The sequence below is a fragment of the Sander lucioperca genome, chromosome 21, assembly GCF_008315115.2.
Source record: "Sander lucioperca isolate FBNREF2018 chromosome 21, SLUC_FBN_1.2, whole genome shotgun sequence".
NCBI classification, from domain to species: Eukaryota; Metazoa; Chordata; class Actinopteri; order Perciformes; family Percidae; genus Sander; species Sander lucioperca.
In genome coordinates, this window is record NC_050193.1 from 4,571,294 (window position 1) to 4,590,217 (window position 18,924).

At 40.2% G+C, this 18,924-nt stretch overlaps 1 protein-coding gene across 7 annotated transcripts in view; it reads right to left on the reverse strand.

Moving 5' to 3' along the window:
- The window catches only part of si:ch211-278a6.1 (SRC kinase signaling inhibitor 1), an 83,868-nt gene that overhangs the window by 20,471 nt on the left and 44,473 nt on the right, over positions 1 to 18,924 (reverse strand). For 6 of the 7 annotated variants that reach the window (XM_035997067.1, XM_035997072.1, XM_035997071.1 and 3 more), the window contains 9 exons: positions 10,791 to 10,986; positions 9,972 to 9,983; positions 9,198 to 9,493; positions 6,632 to 7,455; positions 6,084 to 6,185; positions 5,527 to 5,654; positions 3,822 to 3,842; positions 2,501 to 2,661; positions 379 to 554 (listed from right to left, as the gene is read on the reverse strand). In XM_035997067.1, coding sequence (XP_035852960.1) covers positions 379 to 554; positions 2,501 to 2,661; positions 3,822 to 3,842; positions 5,527 to 5,654; positions 6,084 to 6,185; positions 6,632 to 7,455; positions 9,198 to 9,493; positions 9,972 to 9,983; positions 10,791 to 10,986 — 1,916 coding nt within the window. The remainder of the gene's footprint in view (positions 1 to 378; positions 555 to 2,500; positions 2,662 to 3,821; positions 3,843 to 5,526; positions 5,655 to 6,083; positions 6,186 to 6,631; positions 7,456 to 9,197; positions 9,494 to 9,971; positions 9,984 to 10,790; positions 10,987 to 18,924) is intronic. The other variant, XM_035997070.1, reaches the window with a different exon arrangement.

An 18,924-nucleotide genomic window follows, 5' to 3' on the forward strand; every position in this document is an offset into this window, starting at 1 on the left:
GATTATAAAAATCTCAAGGTAGCTCTCTGCTCTGGTTTGCAGTCACTTCAATTAGTTGCTAGACCGTCTCATATCTCAAATCTTAATAAGCATCTTGCTCTATGCCGGGCTTAATTACAGTTACAATTTCATCCTATCACTGTGTCACCCTGTGCGTCATCTAATTATAAAAAAAGATATGAACTTTGTGATGTTTGAAGCAGTTATGAAATATGTAATGTAGGATCATTTTAAACAAGATAACTGTCAACTTATATATTCAACACGCAGACAAAAAAATCATTCATATTTTATATCATATATATATATATATTCGTATTTTAATAACTAATATTTGGATCATTATTGCTTAATACTAAGTCTTATCCTTTTACTGACTGGAGCTGCTGGATGATAAGCTCCTCCTCGTTGAGGTACTTGAGTCTCTCCTCCTCCACCAGGAGGCGCTGTCTCTGTAGAGGATCCTCCTGTTTCCTCAAGGCATCGGCCACACGTACGTTTAACTCCGCTTCTGTCCGCTTCAACAGAGTTCGCACCGAATCCTGGTTCTCCATCTGCTCGCGCGCGCGCGCGCACACACACACACACACACACACACACACACACACACACACACACACACACACACACACACACACACACACACACACACACACACACACACACAAACACACATTACAGATAAAATGTATTGCTCTTACTTCAGCAGGGGCAGGGCATAATGTACACTCAGCGACTATTTGGAAATTAATTGTATCAATGTTAGCCTTGCTAGCCTCATCAGAATAGCTTGTTGAAGTTGTGAAATTAGCTATCGCTGCCACAACAGCATAACAACGGGACAACAAGGAGGAGAACTGCAGTTGCCTAAGGCTTTTCAAAACAGACCTCAGTGATTTACAGCAACTACACATTTTGTTTTGCCCCATCCTTGAGAGGGCAAGCTGTGGCCTCTTTACCTTTTTACTGTAAGACCTTCTCTGCCTTGTTATGCTAGAAGAAGATTTTGTTCTATCCTTGACTGCTTATGTGTTTTTCAGCGATTGCTTGTGAGTCTTTAGCCTTAAAAGTGTGGCTAGATGCATATGCAGTTCCCTCTGTGGTGTGTGTGTTTCAGCTCGTGCATATATATGTTTCTCCTAACAGAAAAAGCCTGGATGCCCTGAGGAGAACAAAGGCTGTCCATGAAAGAAGCACTGAGCGTGAACTGAGCTCCCTCTCAGTGTTATGAATGGAATATTCTACAGGACTACTGCATGTAATACAACTCCCTGAGATGAAAACACCTGGTAAGCAAGACAAATCAATTATTGATCAGCCTTATGTTCCAGGAAGTTAAACAAGACAACAATATCACTAACATTTGCAATTACACAGTATTCCCCATTATACTACCAATGATGCTGCAGATGCATAAGGCCAAACACAGGGAATATGAGTTTAAAAAAAATATAAAAGAAAGAAAAATACATTTTTAGATATTTTCTTATCTTGCAGCACTGTGCTGCCTCTCTCCCAGTTGCATCTCTCTCCTGCATGCTCCCTCTGTATATTTCATGAGCCGCGTGTAACATTTAAGCCGGTGGCCATTGCCCTGGGCAACAATATGGGTCCAGGTGCAGAGGTCACACTTGGGCACACATACAGGTAAAAAAAAGCAAAACTGTCCTCTCTGGGTACAGCACAGCCTCGGTTGTTTGGCTCTCTGTCTCAGCCAGTTCAAGAAGTCTTTTTGACTACTGTCAGGGAACAAATAAAAGTTATTCCCATTGCTCCTCCTTTCTCTTTTCCCCTGCAAGAGACTTAAATATCCTCCTCTGCCACTGAATGCATTTAACTCATCATCTCTTCCTGCAGTAACCATGGCATCGCTGGCATCAGAGATAAATGGGATAAATGAGGACCTCATCTCCACATTTCCGTTAATCCTTCTTTGTGGCATTTCATCGGATTCTGCATCCATCATGACATTCTGTATCTCTGTAGAATACTTTGCCATGTGAACTGAGCTTTTATCTTCCACTCATTCTATTTCATTATTAATTCTCAAAAGGCACAATGCCCTCAATGTGTCATGCAGCACAGCTATGTGAACCTGCAGGTGTTATTTTCTGTAGGTATAGTATTGAAGTGAAGATCAAAAAAACATCAAAACCACTGCTCCTGCATACAGTACACGTGTTGGAATACTATTTCGTATTTCAACATCACAAAAATGTTAGATAACTGCTGAATGTAGAAAATAACAGAATTCAAATACTGAAGACTAATTTAGCCGTTTTCTACAACTTTGGGGCAATCTGTGGAACAAAAGCAAACCACATGTAGAGTGCATGATGTGGTCTAACATTCTGTATAACGTGTATGTCAACAGTGAGGTATGATGGACCCTGCAAAGAATAGCCCTACGTCATTCAGACTAATTAAAATGATGTTACTTGAGTCACTGAAAATTAGTTAATTTTTTTAAATGGATTATCTGGATGGATATACCATATACCTGTATCTTGCGTAGCTGGCCAAGCTGTTTGCGCAGGTCGGTGGCGTTTTGCTGCAGGCCGTGCAGGTGGAGCTGCATCTGCAAGCGGCCGGCACTGTTTACCGGGGTTGTATTAGAAGGCGGCGGCGGCATCAGAGCTAGAGGTGCCGACGGTGTATGAGCTGCCAATCACAGAGCAGGACATGGGGGGTCATCAGGACGTCGTTGGGAAACAAATTGGTTAGTTTGCTGGGCTGTGCTCCGTTGAGATTTGAAGTCAGCCAGCATGACACAGTACAAACTGTAACACACACACCGCACACGGGCCTAAAGAAATGTACATATATAGAAAATCTGGGCATACGTGCACACACTGAAACAAATACAGTGTGTGAATGCGAAAAATGCACCATATTCACAAAACTAATAGCCCTCTGGGAGAAATGTAAGCTCATGCTATTAGTAACCCATATATAAGTGCAATTAGTCTATTTGGTAGTGACACACAGGGGGATAACCATGCTCTTATCTTAACACAGGGCTGGCCATTGACTCCCCAGCTATTCACACACACACACACACACACACACACACACACACGTTACAACATGTAACATGTATCGCTCTTACTTCAGCAGGGGCAAGGGTTGTACACTCAGCGACTATTTGGAAATGAATTCCATGTTAGCCTTGCTAGCCTCATCAGAATAGCTTGTTGAAGTTGTGAAATTAGCTATCGCTGCCATAGCAGCGTAACAACGGGACAACAAGAAGAAGCACTGCAGTCGCCTAAGGCTTTTCAAAACAGACCTCAGTGATTTACAGCAACTACACATTTTGTTTTGCCCCATCCTTGAGAGAACAAGCTGTGGCCTCTTTACCTTTTTACTGTCAGACCTGCTCATGCTATTAGTAACCCATATAGATGTGCAATTAGTCTATTCAGTAGTGACACACAGGGGGATAACCATGCTCTTATCTCAACACAGGGCTTTGTAAGTATGGCCATTGAGTCCCCAGCTATGCGCACGCGCACACACACACACACACACACACACACACACACACACACACACACACACACACACACACACACACACACACACACAGAAAGGAGAGCATAGTCTGTGACAAAACAGCCTTCTGAAATTCCCAAAGGAAAAACCAAGCAGAAAGTAGAGACAGACACAGGACGAGGGGGTCCACTCTCTGGGAAACCAGCCAGGAGGAAAACGTGAGGATAGACACCGCCAGCTACCCAGCAACAACACACACCCATACAGAGAGTCATGAGTCTGATAGGAGAAATAAAAAGGCCGATGGAATAGGAGATGGCAACTACCTTTCTGTTTCAGCCGTCCTGCTGGAATATAGAAAGAGTGAGCAAGTTACAGAGAAATTAAAAGGGTAATAGAGAGACAATGAGGAAGAGGAAAGTCTTAAAAGTTCATATTTACAGAATGATGATCCTGGAGAGATTTTTTATTGACTACACTAGAGAAAATGATTCCAGTGATGGCTTAGTCTTTTGGCCGTGTATCAATTTGTGAGGAAGATTCAAAGACTACTGTGTCCTTGCACTGTGAAGGTCTGGCCACAGAAAAGGTTTGTTTGTGCCAAAACTGCGCTACAAAATTAGGGACATAGAGGAAAGACAGAAAGGGAAATTAGAGGAATAAAAGATAAGCAGGATGATAAAATGATGTTCAGTATGTATTAGGCTACACCTGAAACAATTCATAACACTATTTCAAATATTCTATGCTGACAAATATATATTTTGAAGCTAAAGTCTGATGTTTTGAGAAATTCCCTTAAACACAAAATTCAATCTCTATGCATCCAGTATAGTGATAGTAAAAAAATGACAAAAATAAACCTTCCAAATACTTCAAAGCTGTCTGTCTTATTACCTCGTCAAGAAGGTTATGTTGACAGTTTTGTGTGTTTGTTTGTTTAACACCTTTCAACAGCTTCAAGCTGTTAGAAGGTATACATTTTCATTTTTATCAAAGCTTTTACCAACATTTCCCTCCCTGCTTCCTGTATTTGTGCTTAGTGAGGCTAAATATCCATACTGGACAAATTGATGAAATTAATGCTTTTCTCATATGACTAAGTAGGACAATACTCAATTGTCCAAGCATTGGACTGTTACTTTAAAGTCTTGCAAAGGCCCCAAACCTAAGGAATTCTCTAAAATCAATTTGACCAGTAATATGTTTTTAGCTGTGTTTTCAAATGGTGAATGAGTCATTTGGAATGAAAATCTTCAACGTCAGTAGTCAGAGAAAGACAAAGATAGCGAAACAGAAAAGAAAGAGATGAATGAGTTAGCCGGTTTGGTTCGGTTAAAACAAACTCTGGTGCGCTTAGTTTGGTTCATTTAGGCTGGTGTGAAAGCTGTTAATCAAACTCTGATGCACACTAAACAACAGGACTGAGACAGCATGAAAAGGAGGGTCTTGGTGTGTTTCCGAGTGAACTCTGGTGCGGTTTGTTTGTAGTCTGAAAGCCAACGGACGAACCACAGAATTATTTGTTAGTATTTGTGTGATTTTAGCATGATTTCAAATTGAGTGAGCAGAATTTCCCCACATGGGTCCTGATGATGCAGGATGACAATTGCCAAAACTGCTCAATGAATGAGTTACCGGTCAGTCTGTATAACTATATGTTTACAGCTCTTGGTTTGTTAGTTAAAAAGCCAGTGTGAACAGAAACAGGACCAGAACTAAAAGTCAACAGCCTATAATTTTTTTCTCCTGGATTGGACCAAATGGACTAAACTACAAATGTAAAAATACCTTAAAATAACCAACTCAGCAACTCTTAACTGAACCAAGCAGGGCCATTGTGAGAGCATTGTCAAATTTAGATACATTTGTCATAAACCAGGAGGTCACCATCAGCGCTTGTTTGTGTCCATTATCCTCTTTAAATTGCGGTGCATTGTTTTCAGGAAAATGAAAGCGTAAATAATTCCTAAACAGATCAGCACAGCAGTGGTGTTAGTAACAAGGTGGCAATTATGCTGCTGTACTCACTTCCAGTGGTGGAGCCGTCACTGTTGGTTTCGGTCTTCTCGCTGGAAGAGAAAGGTAATGGCCGTGAGAACTCCGTCCCTTGGTCCGGAGGGCAGCCCGCCATCATGCAGAGACGCAGCAGGCCGCATCTGAGGATCAACGGCCACAGGGCAAGGCAATTACAGTGCTAACGCTAACAGCACTACTACTGGACACTATCAGACTGATTACATTAACAAGTTATCTTCTTGTTAATGAGCCCCTGTTGTGTTCATTAGACTAAAGTGCCATGACAACAATGTTCCATGTAAATGAGGAACTTAAAATCTACTGAAAAGCACATCTCTATGTATCAATGAATAAATCAATAGCACAGTGCTGTGTAGCTAATGTTTAGTGCTCTATACTTGTGCTGTGCTCACACAAAGTAAAGTACCACTTCACTATTTGCTATGGAGCTGATAATGGCTGTGGTAATAGCCTGCCGCTGCTCCTGTTGATAATGCTCCATACGTGTCTGACCTGAAGCTGTATCTGTGAGTTTTGGAGGGTTAATGGGGTATAATGGAGAGTCTTACGTGCTATCACTGTCTGGTGCTCTGGTCAGCACACTCTGGACCAGGCCAGTAAGGCTGGCTATCTGCTTCTCCATTGCCTCCATACGCTCCAGGCGATGATCCCTGCAAAATTAAATACCACATACCTCTCACCAAACTGTAAACACACAAAGGCAGGAACACTTGGATAAAAATTCAACATACAGTGCTGTAGAGTAAGGAATGAAGCTTTAAAAGTGCATGCAAACTTGGTTTTAAATATATGCTTGTAATCAAGTAAGTCACCAGTCAGAATTAAAGTTTAAAACATTTAAAATTCTGCTGATCCTCCTGATTAGGATTGTGTGAGTGTGGTTTGAAACCAGTGAGGACAAAACTGAGAAAACACAAATACAGAAACCTTTCATGCAAAATAACCAGTATTTTTTAGTATTTTGGCAGATAATGTTGTGTTCATGTAGGACTCACTCAGAAGCTGAAGCAGAAGCTTTTAAGAAAAAAAAATTCAGGACCTTCTTTAAACAATACAAAATACCTTAATGAAATTCACCACACAGACTCGTACTGACCTGCTGCTGTCAGGGTCCTGTCCAGACATTGAAGAACCAAAGCCAGGTGTGGCCCTGCCGCCCTCCCCAGGCCCAGCTGTCAGGCACAGAGGCTCTGAACTGGAGCTGGGCCTTGACTTCGGGCTCTCCACAAACACAGAGGAGGAGGCAGAGTCCTTGCGGAAGGTCTGCCTGACAGGTGAGGCTCTGCTGGGTGAGCTAGAATACGAGTCTCTGTCCCTCAGCTGCATGTCAGGGACTTTCTGCGGGGATGAGGGCGGCATGCGAAAACCCATGCCCAGTGTGGCTGAGGAGTATGTGTCAGCGTAGAGCGAACCTCCAGGCTTGTAGAGGGAGTCCTCCAGGTCCCCTTGAAGAGCAGCAGCTGAGTAGGTGCTGAGGGAGCGCACAGAGCCACGGCGGTATAGGCCACTGGAAACAGGGAAGCTAAAGGGGTCTCCGATGGCAGCTAACGACTGAGTGGAGGCGATGCTGAGGCGGCCCTCGTGCATAAGGCTGTAGGGATCTGCATACAGCCCCTCGTTCTTCATCAGCGCCATATTCTTTGCAGAAACTTCTTCATCAGGCTTGACATCGCGGCGCTCCAGGATGGCGCTGGGCGAGGGAGACAGGCCTACGTTGGCACTGTGGCCTGCTGAGGGATGGTGGGGATGTCTGGGCTGTTCATGCTGGGAGTGGGACCCAGTGAAGGATGGAGGACGGCCGCCGCTGTAGGAGAGGCGTGAGCGGGATGGAGAACCAGAGGACGCAGAGGCTGTAGAGGAGGGGAGGGTGTTGAGGCGGCGAGTTGGGGAGGAGTCGCGAGACGAGTACACCATGTCCCTCTAAAATGAACAAGCAGGGATGAGGGTTACCATGGAGACCTACGGATGAGAGTGCTGTGTTTTCCCTGTGTCAGTTTGACATGAAGTTGACTGTGATCTGACTGACACTAAATAGGCTGTCACTGTCTGTACATGCCAAGAGAAGATGAATTTCTGAAAAGACAAATTATACATCCAATTGCACAATTTATTCTCTAAAAATGTTCTTGATTTTTTTTATTAGGCCAATGACAGAACGAAAGAAAAATAACTGTCTGGCCAAAATCGATGTTTTCGGGAGGTCACACATAACCATTTATGTAATTCTTTTCCTTCTTCTCCCCACAAGTTATTGTCTTATAACTACATTACTACAAGTAGGTATTGAGTTCAATCACAAATCCAAACATATGTATTTATTCTATTTAGTACTCATTCATTCTGAACAACCGACAACCAAATATACATCTCTGTCTTAGAAAGGCAGGTAATGGAAAAATAATAGCTTTCTATAGTAGAGCATCATAACATAGTTAAACATGCCCCAATGCTTTTTTTTCAACCCACTTCTGCCTTTGTTTTCCTCCTGTTGTGATTTTTCTCATATCCGCAGCTTTTAAAAGTCAAATTCTTGGTTTTCCCTTGTCACATAACTACTTTTGTTGCCCTGGTTTTCTTATTTTTATTCCCTTCTTGGCATACTAGTTAACCTTGTCATGCGGCACCTTGTAATACAGAGAATATACTGGAGCGTGACGAGGGAATTTGTGCTGCTGAGCTGTTATGCCCAAACTGGTTTGGTTTGCACAAACTGTAGGGACACAACTTAAACAAGCAAATAGATAAAGACACAGTTAAGCCTCAAGTTGCTTCACAAGACAGCACCAGACACAACATGCACAGGAGCTTAATGAATGGCAAGATGCTTATCTTGCCTTGAGACTCTTCAACAGTTATAAAGAAAAGATGTACTGTGCATCTCACACTTGCTGTGAAAGATGATGGGTAATTTTGATGATTCTTGGTTTTGCCCGATTAAATGTGTCACTTAAAATTAAAATGCATTTAAGATTTACTGGTTTCAAACTCAGTTTGAGAGTGTATTAAAATGTAGATGTGCTTCGGCAGTTTATGGGTACTGGTCAGCTGTCTCTCTATCTCTTATTCCTTTATATACACAGGCACAAACAGGCATGTACGCATGCACATACACATAAAACATACAGCACAGTACCTGCACACACAATGTGCACAGGCATTATCTTTTTTCACTGCCTGTTTGCATGGTTAAAAGCAGTTTTATTCTCAGTATTGTGTGAATAATGCAGATGGTAAGCATGTTTTTTGTATAAAAAACATTTTGAAAAACAATATCTCCCTCAGGCGTCACTGAAGCAGAAATAGCTTTGGATGTTAGATTTTGCTCATTTCACAGAGGAACATTGTTCTCTGGTGTCTGCACAGCAACAGATGGCCTACTTGAAGATAAGAAAATACATTTCCAGGAGGAATACCTGTTAAATTACTAACCCACATACACCATAACAGCCAGTCAAAGTAACCATTGAAATATAAAAAACACTATTACCTTGCCAAAGAAGCACACTGTTGCTCTTTATGTAAAGGCTTAGCATTATAGCGGTTCTCACTGACAGTACAGTTGTCAAACATCAGACTAGCAGGGGATCAGACAGTATTCTTTCTCTAAAATAACCCAGTTTGCCCTCTCTACCTCCCCACTCCCCCAGCTCCCTTCTCCTCACCCTCAGGTCTCCGTTAGCCAGGTGCGCAGCAGCAGGGTAGGAAGCGTAGATGGGTTCTTTGCGGTAAATCTTGATGATGCTGCGGTCTTGGATGTCCCGGACATCCTCCAGCTCGTAGAAGACGTTGCGCGCCTCGTCCTTGATCAAGATTGCTGTATTGGGTGACTTCAGCATACCTGCTGTCAACTTCTGAGGGAACATGTGCACAATGAGAGCGTGCAGCGTATCCAGGCTGCTCAGGTCGTGGGTGATGTGAACCCGACGTGTCTCATCTCCGTACTGCAGGAACAGCACGCCTAAAAGAGAGTGATAAATGAGAGATGGCTGAGTCAGAATGCGATGGCTTCTGTGGATGGAACGAATAGCAAAGCGATTCGGTCAAATCTTTTACTGTAGCATTTTTCTGCCTTTTTTTTTAAAGACAAAGTGGAGTCAATTATGATCAAAATGTTCTGCCTTTTTGGTATACGAAATCCAAATAATGATTTTTATCATCAGATGTCAGGATGAATAATCACTGACAGAGTAAACACCAGTCCTTTCTGAAAGTGAGAATAGGACTGTGGTAGCCATGTGAGAATTTACAGCTAAGGTGCAAAGATGCAGAATATTTACGACTACTTTGCCTTAAATAAAACGTTTACTTCCTATCAATAATCAAATTGCAATGATGTATATTAAATTACCCCAAAATAGCCCAACTTCATGGAAAACTTTTTCAGATGCTGAAACCCTTGATTACACAGGTAAAGATGAGTCTGACGCCTGACTAACCTGAATATTCATCTTCATACACCCGCGGGACAAAAAACAAAAACAAACAAAGCAAAGAAAGACCAGTGATTAAAAGTCATGTAAAATTTGTGAAATACTGCAGATGAGTTGGGGAGAGAAAAAACAAAGTAATTAGTAAAGAGACATGGAGAGGAACGATGGGCAGCTTTGCTGTTCTACTTCTGTCTGAACTCCTCATTTAAAATGTCCTTCATCAGTCACTGCCACTTTAGTTTGCAGCCACTTTTTAATCTAACTGTACCTGACGTAACCCCAGTCCTTGGTCTGGATCAGCCTCACACTAACCCGCTCTATGCTCCCAAGGCCCTTTTGTAGTAAACCTGTCCTCAAAACTTTTGTTTAATCTTGCAGTTGCACAAAAACATATACTCAGTCCTGTGTGATTAGCACAGGTGTGTAGTATTACGGTCAAATAAACAGTCACCAAAATAACTTCCTAAACAATATAGTGCTTTAATAATTATAAGTAAATACAATAAACTGTACTTTCAAGCTCATTTTACACATGCACACTTGCTTACACATGCTGCGTGAATATTTTAGGAATATATTGTGTTGAACTATTTAAGAAAGTTGTGTTATCTGAGGACTCACTACTCTTCAGTTCTCTGTAGCAGAGCAATTCAACTAAACTAAAACTGTTACGGTAAATGAGGTGAGAGTAGAACACTTTCTCCCATTAAGTGTAAGCACAGCGGTGCACATCACCAGCTTCATTAGGTAAACAGATAGCTGTAACTCTGCCTTGAATCCAACCATGATGTTGTGACAGCCTGCCAGTAGTGTTCAAATCTTAACCTGGAGATCGTAGCTTATTCTGGCTGGCAGAGCGGGACAGCGGCAGGCTCTGGCGAAATCGGTTCATCCGGTTAAACCCGATGGGGATGTCAGCTTCTGACATGGTCTCCAAGGATTCAGCAGAGGCAAAGGAGAGCTTGGCGGCCTGGTCGGCAAGCCCAGACTGGGTAGACTGGGAATGCCGTGGACTGCGGCTCTGCAGAAGGAGAGGACACATGGATACACACAATAATTTACTAAGAGGTGAAATCAAGGCAGAGAGAATGGATTCGACAGGGCCAATGGATTAGAAAAGACCAACCGGAAAAAGAGACAGTGAGCACACAATCGGACACCACACAATCAACCACATAACAAGATTAACGAGACCTTGACAATGGTTTAGCTACCAGCCATTCACTAAGAATTACCAGCGTCACAGTATCTGACATCAGTTGAATGCTTCAGCAGAAAAGCACAATATAGTTGTTCTCAAATGGCACAGCACCCCAGGGCATCAGCCTTCATGAATCACCTATGATGGGAGCAAAATTAAACTGGAAACTGTGCACCAGCTCAGTATAAGTTACGTCATGTTTGCTTGACTTTGCACACCTTCCACATGCCGCATCCAAACTCTTGTCCCTTTTCTGCTACAAACTTTAAATGAGTGCTTGTGGAATGGGAGGAGAAGCTCATGCAAATCCCGGGCTGTCACTGTTGGTTTATCCTGCTGGCCTATGCCCAGGAATTGCTCGCTGAAAGACTGTTAGTGCAGCTGGGGCTGAGCTCACTGAACTGGCTCCCTGATCCTACACCGTTGTAGCGTTTCCTGCAGCTCAGAGGCTGCTGTAATGAGCCCCCAGAATGCTGTCTGCTGGGTGTTTGGATGGCAGAGGCAGACACATCCCTAGCCACAGTACAGTAGCTGTACCAGTCTCCTCCTTCTTGCACCATGAACACAACAGTTTCCTCCCCTTTCCAAGGATTTTTCCTTCTCTCCCTTCTCTGCCTGAGTCAAACTGCAGCATGGATCTACTATGGCTTTCATTCATGTAAGAGTCTGACAGAAGCTACATAGAGGGCCACCTCTGTTTCCCAGAACCCAAGTAGGCATCTTCAAATTGATATACAAATCAGAAAAGAGCAGCAACTTGTCACACAGGACAAATTAAAACTAACAAATTCTTAGCCATGCAACTGGCATGGCTTTATGGATAGCAATGTCCATGTATGTAATGTAATGTATTCATAGTTCAATTTGTCCAATACTTTGGTTTATGACCAAATACCCGCAAAGCTAAGGGCATTCCCATCAGCCTCAACTTTACTTTTGTGCTAATTGACAAATGTTAGTATGATAAATAGCTAAAATTGGTTTGATGAACATGTTAAGCAGGTATAATGTTTCAGCACGTTGTCATTGTGAGCATATTAGCATGTTAGCATTATGCTCAGAGCACAGCTGTGCCTAAGTGGAGCCTCACAGAGCCACTAGCATAGCTTTAAGTCTTGCTGTTTGATAAATTGTTACCAATTAATCGTGTAACTTTTGCTGATTTAACTTTAAAAAATCAATTGATCAACAAATTGTTGATGCACTACAGTAAATTAAACTAAATGAGCCATAGTGGCATGTAACTACTACTATCACTGGTAATTTGCTCTTTCAATTAACTGCTATGCTCACATGTGTGTTTACAAGGCAAGTCACAACCCCCCATCATGACTGAGAAGTGGAACAATCCTTTTTATAATGTACGCTCCCTTCTGTCACTACTATCATACATAATTCAGTCATACACACCCACACACACACACACACACAGAATGATAGTGGTGGTGTCCAGTGATAGCGGTGGCAGACAGTGTCTGAGCACGCAGAAGGACGGTGATGCTGACAGATAACCCCCACCGTGTTTTCTAATAGGGTCATTTATCTTAACTGTGACCACACTGAACAACAACATAGCCAACAGCAGCACAGAGAAGCAGCACATACGGCAGAGTGTCATATTCTGGCCAGCTACAGTGGGATATGAAAGACATTAGGGGGTTAGACACAGTGCTATACATAGTACGTTTAGGGTTTGATAGCATTTTATCTTGTCTTCCTCTCAATGAATTAGAGTCTCTTTGAAAACCCTAATAGGAAGCAAAAGTTAACTTTATATTTAAAGGAATAGTTCAAAACTTTGGCAAATGCGCTTATTCGCTTTCTTTTTGCGGTTTTTGCAAGGATTAAACAACTAAGACATGTAATGTTAATGAGTGTGCTTTAGAGGTGCTGTTTTTTTCCCTTTGGACAGAGCCATAGCCTATGCTCTGTCGAAGCTAAACTAAGCGGCTACTCACAGTAGCTTCATAATTACTGTACAAAAATGAGTGGTATCAATCTTGTCCTCTTACTCAATATTCTCTAAATAGAGGGCATTCTCTAAATAATCTCTCGGTTAGCAAATGAAAAAACTAAAACTCAGTTCAGTAGGCCACATATCATTCTCAATGCTAACGAAAAAAGCAATGGATAAAAGATTCAATGATGTGTTGGACTGAACAAATTACAGGTATTTAATCAACTTAATCAACTGTAGTGGAACCAGACTGCCTGAGCCCAATCCTATTACTCAGGATCAATCAATAACAGCTTTCAGTATGAATGGAAATAGCTAATAAGACCACCATATCCAAGACACGTCAAAGAAGATTTCTTCTGTGAGTATCTGTACATTTTTTTCCTGCATGGCTGAGAGGGAAACACACAACAAGTCTGTTTCTTGAATTCTTGAATCATTATACTAGCGCATGTGAGAATTTTATTTCAACGCTAAATAACGTAGTTGGAGCTTTCTAAGAAAAGGAAAAGGGAATTGAGAATATGGTGCTTCATGACTAAGCTTAAGTCTCACAATGTTTGCAGTCTCAAATTTTTAATTTCTGAACCAGCTGGAAAAAAAGAATCTGTGTAGGGAAAGGGAATAAGTAATGTTTTCCTCTCTCGACAGCTACTATGCATGTGCTGCTGAACAAGACAATGAAACCTGATGTATGAATGTGTGTAAGCTTACTGCAGCTGTCGTTATATATGCTCTTAGTCAGCTTGCCTTGTTACAACAGGCTACAAACATTGACTTCCATATTGGTAGTTTATGCAAAATGAAAAACGAAAATATCTCTGCAGTAATTTTACATTGTGAATATTATATGCAAACACACCATCTGGTCATGCATCTGGTCCTGCTAGACATGCCAATGTTATACATGATGGTATTCACAGCCTCCTTTGAGGGAAACTGGTTCTACCTCCTCCTTATTTTCCTCTACACCTCCCCTCCTGCCCTCCCCCTACCTCAACCTTTTCTTTTAGAGGGATGCAGACTTTTTCAACAGCACTCAATTACTGTCGAGAACTCTACACTGTTATAAGGACACGGTGTAAAAGAGGAACAAGTAGGGAACAGGATGATCTTACATGGAACAGAAGCGAAAGGAGTAGAAAGCGAGACACAGCAGCCTGACAACAGACCTTAGGTTACAAACTGCATTCAACTCAATGCAACCTCCCACCATGTTTTTTATTGTTTCTCACACACACACACACACGCACGCACGCACGCACGCACGCACGCACGCACGCACGCACGCACGCACGCACGCACGCACACACGTTCTATTTTGAGGTCAAGTAATGGTATATACTGTAGATTTTTATGTTTGGGAGAGCAAATCTCATCCACCTCTATCTGCCACTTCAATGTTGTCTTACTTAGTCTGCAAAGCTCTTAACCTTGTACAGTACAATGGGCTTCTCTTCGATGTGAATGTCAACTTACAAATTGATTTGCAGTTCACCCACAGAATGTTTTGGTGAAAAATGCAAAAGAATAACAGGAGAACCAGTTTTAAACATACTCTACATACTGTGATCAAACAGTGTGGATGCTTTGGGTCCAGTTAAATACTCTAAGAAGTGCACATTTTACCTGTAAAGCCAGGCAGGACTGTATGGAAAAGCCAGGTTTTAATCTAGAATAGGTTGCCCTGATTAGATAAGATAGTTAGACTTTATTAACAAATTCATCTATTCAACTATCAATTGCACATGCAACATCACTAAAGGTGCACACATAGTGTATGTATGTATGTATGTATATATATATATATATATATATATATATATATATATATATATATATATATATATATATATATATATATATATATATAACAGTGATCAACAACAAGACTAATTTTAGAATCAGGCTGTTATAAAATGGAGGGACCTTGTTTTAATATTATTATTTAGGACTGCTGTCATATAAAATTATACTTTGATGCAGAGCAGACAGGCAGACAGACAGACAGACAGCCTCTTCCAGCCATCCTCTGATCCAAATTTTACTTTACTTTAGTTTATTTCAATCAATCACATAAATACACATCACTTACATAACATAAATGGTAAAAAAAAAAAAAAAGTGTCACCTTAGTTCATGCAGTGTCATCTTAACTTGTTTATAATCAATACTGATCAAAAAGGTGTACGTTGAAGCATTTGCTTATTACACCTACCCTTTTTACATTCTATTTTATTCTTTTTTTGTTCTTAGGTCCCTCAGGATATTATCAATTTATATAAAATGTATTATAATTAATTTCTGTATTTATATACATATTATCACACATACGGTATGTGCAAAAATAAAAAATAAACAATACAAAATACATTCCCATTCATATACACATTGTCATTCATGCCTCGCTTTTATATTTGTTAATCGTCCTACTTTTCAGTATTTTTTTTAAATCTTTTTAACGTGTAACACATTTTTGCTTCCTCATCTAAAAGATTCCACAAGTTTACTCCTTTTGCTGATATACATCTTTGTTTTACATTTGTTCTAATCTTTATCTTTATGAACATGCACATTCCCCTCAGTTAATACTTGCTCTGTCTAATCTGAAACTGCTTCTGGATAGACTCTGGAACCATTCTATTTTTGACTTTATACATTATTTGCATTGTTTTGGCTTCCATCAAGTCTCTAAATTTAAGTGTGTGAGAGTTTATAAATAATCTGTTTGTTGGTTCAAGGTATTCTGCTCTGTTAATGAGTCTTATTGCACTCTTTTGTAATATAAAAATAGGGTTAGTGATTGTTTTGTACGTGTTTCCCCATATTTCCACACAATGTGTAATGTATGGCAATATTAAGGAACTGTACAATATATGTAGTGAATTTGAATTGAGCACATATTTCGTTTTATATAATATCGCAATGGACATTGATACTTTTCACTTGTTTGATATGTGGTTTCCAGCATAATTTGTGGTCTATAATAACTCCTAAGAATGCTTTCATAGACTCTTTCTATTTCCACATTTTCTATCATGATATTCACTTCATGATTGATTTTTTTATTTCCAAATATCATGAACTTAACTAACCGCTAACTTTAAATTCAAAGACAACTTATTAATATCAAACCATCTTTTTAAGACGTCCAGCTCTTTCTCCACTGTATCTGAAAGCAGCCTCAGGTCATCACCAGAGCAAAATAAATTTGTATCATCAGCAAACAACACATATTTCAACAATTTGGACACATTACAGATATCATTTACGTACAATATGAACAGCTTTGGACCGAGTACTGAGCCTTGTGGAACCCCACATTACTTTCTTTAAATCAGATTTATCATTACCTATTTGTACATACTGCTGTCTGTTATCCAGATAGTTACTAAGCCATTTGTGTGCTACACCTCTTATGCCATATTTTTCTAGTTTTGTCATTAATATTGCATGATGTATATTGTCAAATGTTTTTTTTAGTTTTTGAATTTCCTATTTTCAATTGTTGTTGATATCTCCTCTACTAATTCCATAACTGCCATTGTGGTGGATCGGTTGGATCTGAAACCATATTGGTGATCACTCAATAATTTGTGGGTTTCAATGAAGTGGTCCATTCTTAGAACAAAACACTTTTTCTAATATCTTAGAGAACTGAGGAAGAAGAGAGATAGGTCTGTAAGTTGAAAAGGAGTGCATATCTCCATTTTTATAGATGGGTATGATCTTTGCTATTTTCATTTTGTTGGGAAATATGCCCTTTTGGAATGATTGGTTACAGCTATATGTTAATGGTTTTGCTATATTCTCTATAATATTTTTAATTAGTGTCATATCAATATCATCACAATCAGGAGATTTATTTATTTTTGAATTTATTTACCACCTCAATTATCTCCTCTTCCTCAATTCTCGTCAGAAAGATGGTTTTGGCATGTGTGTTGATGTTATCTTCACATATATTATCCTTTACTTTTGGCTCCACAATACCCTTTGCTAGATTATAGCCGACATTCACAAAATAATCATTAAATTCATTGACAATCTCTCTTGAATTGGTTATGTTTGTTTCATTATTTTTTTTTGAAGTGGTTTGGATAAGCTGAGTTTGCTGTGCCCTTTTTAATGATGCTGTTAAGCACTTTCCATGTGCCTTGTATATTGCTTTTGTGTTGAACTAATGATTTATTATAATATTCCTTCTTGTTGTACCTCATTATAGTTGTTAATTTGTTTTTATATAATTTATACTTATTTTCTGTATAAGTAAATGTAATGTATTTTTATATAATAGATTTTTCTTTTTGCAGGCATTTTCTAGTCCCCTAGTGATCCAGGGCTTTTCTTCATATTGTTGCCTTCTTTGAGTTCGTATCGGGCAGTGATAATCAAACAGGGTAGTGAGAGAAGACAGGAATTCATTGTAAGCTTTATTTGGATCCTTATTTGAGTATGTTAATCCAGCTTTCCGCTCATAGTAGAATTGATCAAAGTAATGCTGCCTTTCTCTCGTTTTATGAAAATTATTGAGGATGCAGCTATCTCGTCTGAATCAACTTTTTGGATTGTCATTGGACAAAACTGACTGGGAGTTCTGTTCTTCACAAGCACCCAAGCTGTGGGCGGTAGATTGATCTGTACAGTGTGAGCATAAAAGTTGCAGGTTCTGACCATGCTGAAAGGCAGATTAAAATATGTACAGTAGTGTTAACACAACGTACAATATTAAGAGAAATGTGTAGTGCCTGCCCAACTTAAGTTAAGGTCAATTTAATATGAGAGACATTAGCGTGTGTGACATTCTTGCACATACAACAAGCAGAAGAGAAAATATGGATGAATAACTCTGCAGTATACTAGCAATTCTGTAACTGTCTAGGTTGTGGTTTGGTTAGTGGTTTGAAATACGAGAGTCTTGGAGTACAGAGGTAAGCTGACCAGACATTTGCTGCTGCTCGGCTCTTCTCTCTGTCTTTACCCTGAATGTAGTAATTTCCCTGTTAAGCGATATGACATTTTGATGGACTTGAGCAAAGAGAGAATACACGTCTACCAGAAATGTCAGAGACAGACTTGATGTGTGTGAAATGACAATGAAGTGTTTGGCTCCTGGGTATTCCTTGAGAGACAGGTGTTAAATGGTTAACATCACAATCCTCATGCCCTTCCTCAAAAGCTAAAGGAAAGAGAGGGAGCAGAATGTTGTTCTCTTCGAGAGGGGAGATGATGGCTGACATTGCTAGAAGTGATTCTCTTTTTTATAGAGAAACAGTAACTTGAAAACATGGTGGGAATAAACAAGTTCCAGACAAATCCTTCTTGGATACACATTTAGCTGTGCATTACTCCATTTCCAGCACTTGCAATTGTTGTCAATAAGGTTTAAAAATTGTGTGTATGTAATACATTACTATCTGATAACATCCTTGATATACTTAAAATGTAACTCTCGCCAAAATGCAACCTAGGGTCTTTTTGTGAATATACCCGAGTCAAACTTTCGTTTAAAAGCATAATTAGGACGAAAACGGCACTTTTAAGATTTCCCGTATTCTCGTTTTCGGTCAAATGGCCTTTTGAACGGGAGTGCTAGGGGCACTACTATGATAGCATCAAAATCACTATTTTTAAAACACTAAGAAGGCTCAACACAACATGAAACTTTGCTCGAAGTATCACCAGGTGCTCTACACATGAACTCGAGCATTGAGAACATTGTTTGCGTACACAGAGTTTACTAAAAAGAACGGTTTTAACAACTCACTGTAGCTGTTTTTCCAGTCGCCGTCCATCTAGCC